Source organism: Schistocerca americana, chromosome 1 (assembly GCF_021461395.2).
Source record: "Schistocerca americana isolate TAMUIC-IGC-003095 chromosome 1, iqSchAmer2.1, whole genome shotgun sequence".
NCBI lineage: Eukaryota > Metazoa > Arthropoda > Insecta > Orthoptera > Acrididae > Schistocerca > Schistocerca americana.
The window spans coordinates 1,179,153,295-1,179,165,950 of NC_060119.1; the positions used below are offsets into that span (position 1 = coordinate 1,179,153,295).

The window sequence follows — 12,656 nt, forward strand, 5'->3', positions numbered from 1 at the left end:
ATAAAACTCAGTTTCAATGCTAGGTTAAAATGCATATTTCCCTGAAATTTTGTGAAATTACCTGAGAATTCCAGGTTTTACAGAAGAATCGCCGCCTTGGAAATGTAAAGAGCATTTGGCAACAGGAGGGAGGTCCTCATAAATTAAAATAATTTGCATTATAAGCAAAATACAAGGAAACATCAAATGCAGCACTCCAGATGCTCCACTCCATGGATTTCACATAAGAAAAATAATAAATATGTTCACTTGCAAATCAACAATTACATACACAATGCCCAAGGACATTTTATTATTTAGTCACATGGAACAATTTGTTCCTACATCTCTCATTTGGAAGGTACATTTATTATTTTATACACCTAATGCAGCATTCACATTAATACAGAAGAAATACTTTAATTTATGAAAAGGAAATATAGCTGTAACTTTCATCTACAGCTAAGAACACAGCATAAGGTTTGTCAATAATTAAGATTTCATGTAAAAGACCAGCCTACATGCAAATGTGCAATACTAAGGAAAACTTTAGAACAAAATTTTCATGTACTGCAGAAAACATTGTGATACATGATCTCTTACTATCAGACAAGAGATTGCTTAGTCGAACCCTAGGCAACTATGGTATACTGTCATTAATAGCTGAAGTAAAAGTGAATTACAGCTAACTATACTGCCTTAAGACTTCAGTGATTGTTGGCAACAGGTTTCAAAGTCAATATTACTACATATATATATAAAAAAAAGTCTTTACTACAGATCAGAAATTGCATTTGAGAAATGCATTATGTCTAAACAATGTTGTTTACTGTCAGGATGTGTTAGTAGCGGATGTTGAATGATCCAGCAAGACATGCAATAGCTGCTTCTTTCTTCGCCTCCTTTTTGTTTTTCGCTGCGAACAAACATTATATTAATATTCAGCAATTCAACTTCCATTTTTTACCTCCAACAACAAATCATCTCAAATTTGAGGAATATTAATCTGTTACTTACCCACACCATTGTAAGTTTTCCCATCAACAGTTACTGCCATTGTAAATGTCAGATTTGGAGGTGTTCCTTCCCGGTTAACTTCAATGAACTGTATTCCCGGTTTTAATTGATTTAGCAACATAACAGGGTGGCGATCAGTCGGATTTTCTGGAATTTTTTTCATGGGAGAAGGTGCTCCCGGAACCACAGGCTGCAATTGACATTAACGTAACATATAGGCACTGCAAAATGTCTCTCATACTTCAGAGTTACAACACACACACACACACACACACACACACACACACACACACACACACAGAGAGAGAGAGAGAGAGAGAGAGAGAGAGAGAGAGGAGTTAACAATATGTAATATACCTGTCCAGCTGCTGCCGCCCCGGCTTGAGGTGGTAATACTGGTCCCTGTTTAGGAACAGGAAGAGGTACATGTGTACCTTGATTCTGCCATTCAGTAAATAATTTATACAGGGCAAATGAAGCCAAACTTCCCCATGGCACATCATCCTCTGGGACTTGTGGCTTTCCTTGTGCTCCTGCACCTTCAGTATCACTTCCCTCACCAGAATCACCACTGCCAGCTCCATTGTTTACTTCCTGCTGCATTGGTTCAACAACTTCTGCATTATCTTGTTTCTGTGCTTTCATAGCTGCATCAGACATTTTTTCCAAAAGCAAGGCTTTTAGTGCATTTTCAGCAGCATTTTGCTTAGCCACTGGTTTTGACAGCCCTTGGCCTACATACACCTTCCCATCAACCTGCAACACAATGTATTTTACAACATTGCTAGACACACATGATTGACTAAACTATTGCATTATGCTATTGGCTATCAAACTAACAGCCCATTATTGGAATAGTACACTACTATTTTTTTAAAATGGCTTTTAATTAAAGACAGTAGTAAACTGCAAGTGAAATGTATCTTGTCTAACCTGGCATACCAAAGCAAGTAACTGGTGTCTTCAGATTCTCCTAGCATATTCGTAACAAAACAATCCAGTTATACTGCCAGTTGTTGGTGTCCGAACGACAATTTATCGTGACACCATCGTCAGCTGTGCTGATGGCAATAGTGACAGTCACCAAAATAGTGTGCCCTTTCAACAGCAACAATGGCAGAACTCTTGGGGATTATTTCGTTAACTGAACTGCAGGTCAACTGCTTCCCAAAGGAACAGATTGGTGATTTCCCTTAGAACCACATAATTAAGTTCTATTAGACCACCATCTCAACATCTAGGATACTATTCTGATGTACCGAAACAATTAAGAAAACCCCCAATCTAATTTCCATAGGGCATCAGTATATTTTTCTGTAATTTTAAGTAAAATATGAGTTCCCAGTGGTACCACAGGTTTGAATTTTTTAATTAACGGAATTGTAGTTTCGATGATATTAACTACTAGTTTAGTGCCCCTACTTTCCTTGCATTTGTACAGTTATTAAAAAAATATACTAGGCCTATTGAAGAATTAATGTATTAAGATAAGAGCCTTTGGTTTCATATGGCATTCTGACAAAGTGAATTTCTCGAGGTGATTGTTACATAGCTTTCTTCCATTCAGTTCACAAATCACACCACTGCTTTTTCCCCCCTTCCCTCTTCAGATTAAGCCTCACAGAAGCTGCCTTCTGCGTTCTTATGGTGATATTTCTGTACAAACTTTCATCCTCTAACATTTCTTTATTTCTAAATGAGAAGCCAGTTACCAATATTCACGGCTTTATCTTTAAACTCTGAAACATGGAGTTTTTATTTCTAAATGAGAAGCCAAAAACCAACTTTCATTGTATCTTTAAAAGTGCTTCAGTAGTACTTTAATAATGATGTATTCACTGTGGCTTTGAAAGTGCTTCAGTAGTTCTTTAATAATTATGTATTCTAGAAAACTTTCAAGATCTATTTCATCCCCTTTAGGGTTGAATTTAAGCAAGTACAGAAACCCTAGTTTTTTTTTTTTTATTTCTGGCCAAGACACCAAATACCAATTTTTGTAGTTCTAGCTTCAAAATTACCTTTCATCCCATATTTCCCCTCTTCAACGATGCCTACAGTATAAGATTGACACCCTCTCCAAATTTCAAGTTTATATCCTTAGTGGATTGGACTGGGCAATAGGACATTTCCTTTTATAATGTTACAGTTAATATGAATACAATCTTATATTTAACACAAAAATATGTTACTGAATATATAAAAGCAAACACTAACCTCAGCATTGACGACAAACATAGTCTGTGTAAGAGCATTTGTATGCTCCTGAAATGTAAATTTTATTCCAGCTTTCAGTTCGTGAAGAACCATCATAGCATTTTTTGGCTGCAACAGCTTCCTCAGTCGTGCATTTTGTTTTCTTTTTCTTAGCTTCTTGTTCACCTTAACTGATTAAAAAAAGGTTTTAAATTAATTTTTTAAAGTTACACACTAAACTTCTCAAATTTTGTCATGCTTGTGTAACTTTTATAACCAAAACACAATTTAATCAAATGTGAAGAACTTTAGAAAGAATTTTTACAACTGTCCACATTAAATGTGAATCCTAGACCTGGGCGACAAAGCTAGGTACAGCTGAGTTTGCACTGTTACCCCTAAATACAAGCACAGAAATTTTCCCTGTTAATGCTTTTGCAAGCTGCTGCAACAGCTTGCTCTTAACATCAAATTTACTGCCAATGACAAAGGTTGTGTTCAAGTATCTAATCCACAGAAGAAGGAAAGTGCACACAAATATCCCATTATGACACTGAAAGGTATGTTATTAGGAAGAAAATTCTGCAATATAATACTAAGAAGTAACAGCTTTATGAACACTCCATGGCATTTGTTGCAAATAACTGTAAGGCAAAGCTAACAAGCTAACATCAGGAAAATTTGTTCTGTCTATGGAGTTTCCAATCAGAACCTCAAAGTTTCCAATCCCAAAGAAAACGTGTTGACAGGCATGAAAATGACCAAACTATCAATTAAATAAGTCACAATTGCAAAAAAACTAATACAAATTCTTTACAGATGAATGGAAAAACCAGTAGAAACAAATTTTGGGGAAGGTCTGTCTGGATTCCGTAGAAATGTTTAACAATGACCCTACAACTTAAGTTAAGGAAACTCAAACCTATGTTTCTAGCATTTGTAGACTTAAGGAAAGCTTTTGACAAGGTTGACTGGAATACTCTCTTTCAAATTTTGAAGGTGGCAGGTGTAAAATATAGGGAACAAAAGGCAATTTGTACAGAAACCAGATGGCAATTATAAGAGTCGAGGGGCATGAAAGGGAAGCAGTGGTTGGGGAGGGAGTGAGACAGCGTTGAAGCCTATCCCCGATGTTATTCAAGGTGTTTATTGAACAAGCAGTAAAGGAGACAAAAGAAAATTTGAAACCCAAAGACAAAAATAAAAACTTTGAGGTTTGTCGATGACACTGTAACCATGTCAGAGACAGCAAAGGACCTGGAAGAGCAGTTGAACGGAATGGATGGTGTCTTAAAAGGACGATATAAGATGAATTTCAGCAAAAGCAAAATGAGGATAATGGAATGTAGTCGAATTAGATTAGGAAATGAGAGACAGTAGATGAGTTTTGCTAATTGGGGAGAAAAATAACTGATGATGGTCAAAGCGTCAGGAACTCATTTCTGGAAGTATTTGTATGGAGTGTAGCCATGTATGGATCTAAAACATGGACAAACAGTTTAGACAAGAAGAGAATAGAAGCTTCCAAAATGTGGTGCTACAGAAGACTGCTGACGATTATATAGATAAATCACCTAACTAATGAGGAGGTACTGAACAAACTGGGGAGAAAAGGAATTTGCGGCACAACTTGACTAAAAGAAGGGATCTGTTGGCAGGAGATGTTCTGAGGCATCAAGGGATCACCAAATTAGTATTGGAGGGAAGTGTGGGGGATAAAAATTGTAGAGGGAGGCCAAGACATGAATACACTAATCAGATTCAGAAGGTTGTAGGCTGTTGTAGTTGTTCAGAGATGGAAAGACTTTTACAGGATAGAATAGCATGGAGAGCTGCATCAAACCAGTCTTTGAACTGAAAACAACAACAGTTTGGTTTAAAAAAAGGTAACAAATTAATCACTTGTAAAAAAGACACAGAAAGCACATAGCATATTAAATTTCCACTAAAATTACGCCTCAGAATTCGAGTGGCCCTTTGTTTATTCACATGAAACACAACAAAGGTTACAATGTAAATATTTTCAATGTGATATTGTGTCGAAGTACTGATAGCAAAAGCATCTATCAAAAATTGTGCTACGGAGGGAATTGGAGTATAAACCCAAAGCATTTGACAGTCTTTATAGTTTTAAGAGTACTGAAGTGTACACTCTTCCTACGTTCCCTCCCTGTTTCTTGGACAAAACAACTGTGCTTCAACCCCCACCAGGCCTTTACTTTGCATCCCCTAGTAACACATTTTACAAATAAACTCTTATCTATAATAAAACCAACCGAACGAAATCCTGCAGCAAAAATTTACACCTGAAGTAATTTCCTAAGACCTTGCAAATTTCTGAAATTATTCAAATACTGAAACTACTGTCTCAAGCACAGTTCTGCAAAAGGGAAAGACTGCTACTCAACTGTAAAGTGAGATATCAAATCAACACACCTTCAGCTGCCTATATTTCCAGTTTTATTTCATTTTTGCTACCTGTTTCAGCATTACACTGCAATCTTCAGGCCCCCTGGTAATATGGGCCAGCACAGTCACTAGTATCCGTAGACTTATTTTTAACAAAATGATCCCTTCAATCAATCACTTGACTCTGCAAGTGTTGATCTAAAGGATCGTTTTGTTAAAATGAAGTCCAGAGATACTGCATGCTGGCCCCCATTTCGATTGTACAAAAGGTGGGATTCTTCCCACACATCAATCAGGGGGCCTGAAGATGGCGTAGTGAAATGCTAAAACAGGCAGGAAAAATAAAATAAAACTGGAAATTTAGACAGCTGAATGTGTTTTGTTTGACATTTTATATTGAACTGTTGAGGTCGTACAACCAGAAAAGAAAAAGCACACCTAATGCACACGACCACTATCTCCACTCTCAACCTACAGTAACATACTGTTCCCACTATCTTAACCTCATGGTTTCCGAACCCCCCCCCCCCCCCCAGACCTACACCACCTCTGATTTCATGTTCATCACCCGGTCTGTAACACAACCACCCGCATTTTTCCCCTCCTCTGCCCCCTGAGGTTTCAGAGACAGAGGGAGGGAGGGAGGGAGGGAGGGAGGGAGGGAGGGAGAGAGAGAGTGTTTTTGTGTGTGGTTTTCCCCCTTTTTGAACAAGGCTTTAGCTGAAAGCTCCATGTGTGACAGTCTTTTTGGTGTGCCTGTCTGTAACTCAACATCTTTATTAATATTGCTGATATTCTGACCTGAGCTTTCCACCACTTTGTTTAACCACAGTTCTCTGATTTATGTCATCATTGCAAACACTATCTATTTCAAATATTTCCAGGTTTCTTTTGAAAAATCAAGCAATTAAAACAGCATCGCCAATGAACATTACTTCTAAAACTTTAAGTAAAATGGTAAAGTTGTTATTGGTGGGAAAATTTATTATTACTCTTGGTGCCATGAAATATACATAAATCGGTGGTGTCACCCGTGGAAGGACAAAATGACAATCTGGAGACTGACCAAGTCCACTGGTAGTACAGCCAAATAGAATTACACAAGCATTTCAGCATATAACGTGATGTTATGACCAAAGGAGCTACGGTTTGAAAGTTTTCTTTTAACTAGTAACAAAATTCTAAATGCAGACAAGAGCAAATTCCATCCTCATGCAATGTTTGAAACTACTGAAAAGACCATATTTCATAATTGGCTATGGAGCAGAAAAAAGTCTTAAAATTCTTTTTAAGGGGAAAGCTATTGTGTTTAGTGTCTGCTTTTCAACATAGCACCATCACATTCCATGTCAGAGGAGTAGTGTCAGGGTACGATTCGCTAGCACCTCTACAATCACCGTCCATGTGCCCGCAGACACTTCATTTGGCCCCACCACAGCCCACTCATCAGCTGAGTCTTGTCAGGTTCAAGTGAATTAGGCTTGCTCAGAAATGAGAGCGAGTACATCAGTTCCCAAGTATAATCAGACTCACTGCATTCCTGCAACCATTTTGAAAGAAATTCTTGCCACTAAATTTAAACTACTGTTCATTTCCAGAATGAGATTCTTCACTCTGCAGCAGAGTGTGTACTGATATGAAACTTCCTGGCAGATTAAAACTGTGTGCCGGACCGAGACTCAAACTCGGGATCTTTGCCTTTCGCGGGCATTTATTTCGCAGAATCATGATTTGCACTTTATAGCCATTATCAAATGCAGGTTAAATGCCACAAAATGTGTGACTTGTCTAAATGACAGAATCAACCATTAGGCTTGACGATTATTATAAACCAATATAATGACTGATCAGTTAGCAGTGAATATTGTTTTGTTTATACATGCGTTTATGTAGATGAAACTTTGATGACTGCTGTAAACTTTATTTTAATATTAGAGAAGTCTAACAATTACCATGACATATAACCACTTTCGATCCGTTACACAGCCTGTAATCACAGTACCAGAAAACATGACAAGAGGATGAAGTGAAATCTCTAAATGGTGATTAATTATTGAAACAAAAAATTAATGAGAGATACGCTACACAGCTCACTCACAGCCTGTAAAAGGAAGTTACCATGACCAAATGAATACAAAAATAGTGTACTTTCTGTCAGAGGGTTATAAAAGTGACATTGCTAAGTGGCCAGTTTCCATTGGACTCTGCATGTGTTTTCTCACTGCAGAGGTGGAATAAATAAGTATACAACCATTGTGATTGCACTGGGCAAAATTTGTGTGTTTTTCATCTGAATTGTGGGCTACAGCATGAAACTTGTTCCGGATGTCATTCCTCCTCCAATAGAACTTTGCATAAATTAATTTTCATCTGGCACCTTCCAGTCTCTAACAAAAATGACTTTGTTAAAAGCCTTCCTGTTACTGACAATCAGCCATTTCGCCTTGTCAGTGCTACTTTACAGCAGCAAGATACTGGTGCACTCATCTTCCATGGTAAGAATACATCATGACTAGCCTTACAATTCTGCATGCTTCAGTAAGAGACTGTATCAATGAGTATGAAGCAACTGCAGTGCCACAATTATTACTCGTCATGCTCGCCATACTACAGCAGGAACAAAGGAGGCCTGTTAGCACTGATGTAACAGGGGCACCTTCATTTGTGAAGTACAAAACCTGCAACATTAGACTCGTACTCGCTATGTTTCTGATCTCTAGTATATGGTGACGACCCTTACTGAAGACAATGTGTTTAGTGTTTGCTGTTCAGACAGCATGATTACATTCTGAGTCAGAAGAGTATTGTCAGGATAGGACTGACCTTTTAAAAAAAAAAAAAAAAAAAAAAAAAAAAAAAAAAATCACGGTCAGCAGTTTATCCCTCCCACATAGGGTAACTTCACAGAGACAACCCAGCATTTTTATTCTGACAACAAATGCCCAATGGCTTTAATTGCAGCTCTACAAAATTTATTCTCGACTGTGGAACAGGTGACTAGAGGTGACTATAAGCCAAAGTAAAGGTGCAAGTGGACACACTGCCTAAATCTTAATTCTAGGTAGGACCGTAGTTGAATTTATTATGATGCTGCAATATTCCTCACTAACTATTTATTAAAATATGCAAATGTGACATCAAACTTCAAATATTACAGCCAGTCTAACTGTATATCTCCAGCTGCCCCACCAATCTACAAGAACGTGTAGCCATTACTACAGCGTAGTAAATAAAGTTGTGTACTGTCCGAATTTGTGGCAGTAAGTACTATTATCAAAAACAAGAAGTCACTTTTAATGAAACATTTAACTAATCATTACTCTTCTATGTCATTCTTTTCATACTGATGCTCAGTATAAAGCATAGCACACACTTAAAAGTGCAATTAATTGCATGTAAGAAAGGTGACAATGTCCACCAAATTCAAACTACCTTTATCAAAACTAAACATATTCGTCTTCATGAAGTTACATATTTTTTGTAATACACCTGAAGATGGACAGCTGGCCCAAAACAGTTACACTGAAATAAAGTGTTCTAGAGAGTGAATTTGGAGACTTTTTCAAATCATGTATCAAAGTATTACACTGAAACAAGGGATAAGTTTGGAATAACGTTTTTATCAGCTGGGAGTTCTCCCATGCCATAAAAAATTTTTCATAAACTTTTTAGTATTTCACTACCACTCAACCTACACAAATCAAAGAAGTTGTGGAACTGAAGTACACGTTAACTTGCACATGGCTTCAACCGCAACTCTCACCAACAGAATAAACCAACCAGAAGTGGTACTTTAAAAGGGCTCAAAAAGACTTCACAAACAGTTCAGGTAATCTGATTACTTAACTAAGGATTCTAAGAAGAGTATCATAAAAATCATTTACTCACAAGCAGGAAATCTTTTCTTCTGCCAGGGTTTTGGTTTAACTTCACTTCCATCATTTGGTTTATCAGGATCAACTTCCATCTGAGGACCAGCAGCTGGTGTACCCGGAGGTTCATTTTTAACCGGTGCCGCAGGTGACATTTGTGACTGTTCCTGTGGTGGTGGTGGAGGTGGTGGTACCTGTAGCGGTTGCTGCTGTGCTGCCTGTTGCTTAGGTGGTTGCGGTGGTGGTGGTTGTTGCTGTGGCAGCTGTGGTGGAGGTGGTGGCTGTGGCAGAACCTGTGGCTGTGACTGCTGCTGCGACTGCTGAGATGGTGGTGGCGGCGGCTGCTGTTGCTGTGATGATGGGTGCTGCAATGACAGCCATCAGGGGATATACCCACAAAAACACGTCACCGGATACTGCACTCTGGCATAGACCAGAAAGCCATACAGGTAATTGCAGACACCAACTGGGTGTATGCAAACACTGTTGGCTTAGATACCAGTCCATCACAACTGAAGTCAGAACCATACACAGAGAGAAATGATATAAAACTCAGGATTACTACTGGCTCAAGGATAAGTTTTATCATATATGTGGAACATAATGCTGCAATCTTAGCTATGCAGTGTGATGTTCCACAACTATAAGTAGTATGGTATTCCAAGACCAGTGCAGCTGAGCATTATTTCTTCTCTTCTGGTTATGACTCTCAGCATATCTGAAATGGTACCTGAAGAAGCTGCACTCTTCTGCTGTGCATTAAAGGCAGGTACTGGCAGCACTGGACCATCACCAGAGCGCATATCCTCGGCACAAATGCAGTTATTTCAACCCTGGGGTAGGAATGGGGGAAGAAAAACAAAAAAAGTTTACAATCTGTTTTCAGCTCCACTAAGTCTTTGCAACCATCACTGCACATCATACACATGAACTACTCACAAAAACACCATGACCCTGCTACTAGCCCCCTCCCTAACACACACACACACACACACACACACACACACACTGCATTCCATAGTTGGAGTCACGAACGATGGCGGTCATGATTAGACTTGTTCTGCACACCTACATCACGTGTACTCTGACAGCCAATGAATGTTCAGTATTTCTGAGCGCTCTGCATGAATGCTGTAGCTAATGCGACCATTAAATGTGATCGTACCGAGTTGTTTAGTGAATTTTGATTCCAAGTAGACTGTGCTGGTAAGTGATAAATTCTGCGTACGTAAGCAAGAGAGAATTTTCAGCAGAAAGCATGTGAATGTACCGCAACTGTCACCTGGAATTGTCAACAATGCAATCCCTGTCTGTGCCTCAACATGCACTAACCGCCATCATTCATGGATCAGACTATAAACTCTTCACACAAGAACAGTAAAAAGTTTATTTAATCATGTCTGACAAGTAATATGTTTAATGTTGATCTCGACTTCCATTTCCACATTAGACATACACCTGTCAGGTATGGGTGGCATAATCACAGATATTGTCAAATGATTTTAGACTCTTCCACAAAAACTGGGCACATCCACATCTTTTGTGTAAGCTAACATGCAACAATCCAAAGGATTGATGTAGAGGTAACATGTAGGCCATTAACTGGTCTCCCCTATCTAGACATTTGCCATTCAAGATGAGAATCTGTGTCTAAAGGTGTATCTAATTTGTGCTGGAGCCCAACCATGCATAAACAATGTTCTTCCTCTTATTTATCAGTGCACATGCTGTGAAAGTAATGACGTGTGTCCTCTATAAGGGACATGCACACAGCACATGTAAAGATGAGTCATGCAACAAAGTTTACTCTTTTGTGATACACTAGATGCAGAATTTCAATCAGCGATGAGTTCTCATTATCTCGTGTTTTAATGCTCAAACTGCCAAAAGCCTGTATTTTGTTGTGTGTTGTACACACACAGCATTCTTAAGAGTAGGCAAAAAGGTGACCATCTGTTGCTGTCTATCTAGTCCTAATGAGAAGCCATGTGTGCTCCCAAAGAATATTCATTTGCAGTGAATGTTCGGGGGTGGGCTATAAGAGTCAGGTGATTTGGCTGTGTAGACATCTGCAATACTGCTGCACAATTACAGTATTCATTTCAAAAACTCATAGAATAGAATTAAAGACACATCCAGAAGTGCAGTCCATGTGTCTAAGCAAATCTGTTGACATTGCAGCAGTACATCTTCTTGTACCATCCTGGTGGAACCGTGTTCTTTCAGCTGTATTAAGGCACTCAGTTCAGGCAGAGAAATATTCTCTAGGATATGGTTTGCTTTTCACTTTGTTTCTTTGTTTTATTGTAGGTGGCTTGGAAGTATCACCCAAAGGGTGACTGAGTTAAAAGACTGCAGAGGAATCTGGGGAATAAACTCAGTGAAAAGTGCACTGAGGTCCAACAAAATTATCAATTCTTCGTAGTAAGCCTCTACTGCAAACACACACAGCACTCTTGAGCAGCACTCATAGCTACTGATACATCCACCTGTTTACACACTTAATATATCAGTTTTTTCACTCTTAAGCCCAATAACAGCAGCCAATTAGCCATTCACCCATTCTTAAAATCCACCCCCCCCCCCCCCTCATGACCCCCAGCCTTCCAATGCTGCATCTGAAGGCAGTCTTATGCCTCCAAATAGTCCCTGAATGCTCCACCCCACCTATATCCTGCTATCCCTTCACCTTACCCACCCCTGCCAGATTGCTGCTTTCATTCCATGTAACAGCTGCAATCTGGTCCAAGCTGCCAGAAATGGCTGTCGTATGTGTGTGTGTGTGTGTGTGTGTGTGTGTTTATGAAGAAGCCTTTGGCCAAAAGCTAAATGTATGGTCTTCCCATGGTGCCTGTCTGTAACTCGACGTGTCATTGTTGATATTGCAACCTGGAGTATCCATTGCTTTACATTTCAAATCTGGGCCTCTTCAATAATCAGGGCATATATCTACTCTAATGCTGAATTAGCATTTAGATCTGACACACAGGAAGAATCACTGTAGCTGCATCACATGGATCTCCCAAACAAACTGGGTCACAAGTAACTTATATAAATATATTCCATATCTTGCAAGCAATAAGAAAGGAACTGAAAGGTCATTAGACACTGAGCAAAGGTCCAGATTGGATAAGAACAGGAAAAGTAATTGTGCTTTTCCTTCTCTGAATACTGGCACTTTTGGCA

The 12,656-nt window shown here is 38.8% G+C and overlaps 1 protein-coding gene across 2 annotated transcripts in view; it reads right to left on the bottom strand.

Annotated features, from left to right (window-relative positions):
• Positions 1-263: 263 nt before the first annotated feature.
• LOC124619727 (double-stranded RNA-specific editase 1-like) overlaps positions 264-12,656 on the bottom strand; it is a 38,724-nt gene continuing 26,331 nt past the window's right edge. For both annotated transcript variants that reach the window (XM_047146297.1, XM_047146304.1), the window contains 5 exons: positions 9,487-9,835; positions 3,211-3,380; positions 1,354-1,752; positions 997-1,186; positions 264-895 (listed from right to left, as the gene is read on the bottom strand). In XM_047146297.1, the coding sequence (XP_047002253.1) occupies positions 822-895; positions 997-1,186; positions 1,354-1,752; positions 3,211-3,380; positions 9,487-9,835 (1,182 nt within the window). In that variant the 3' untranslated portion in view covers positions 264-821. The remainder of the gene's footprint in view (positions 896-996; positions 1,187-1,353; positions 1,753-3,210; positions 3,381-9,486; positions 9,836-12,656) is intronic.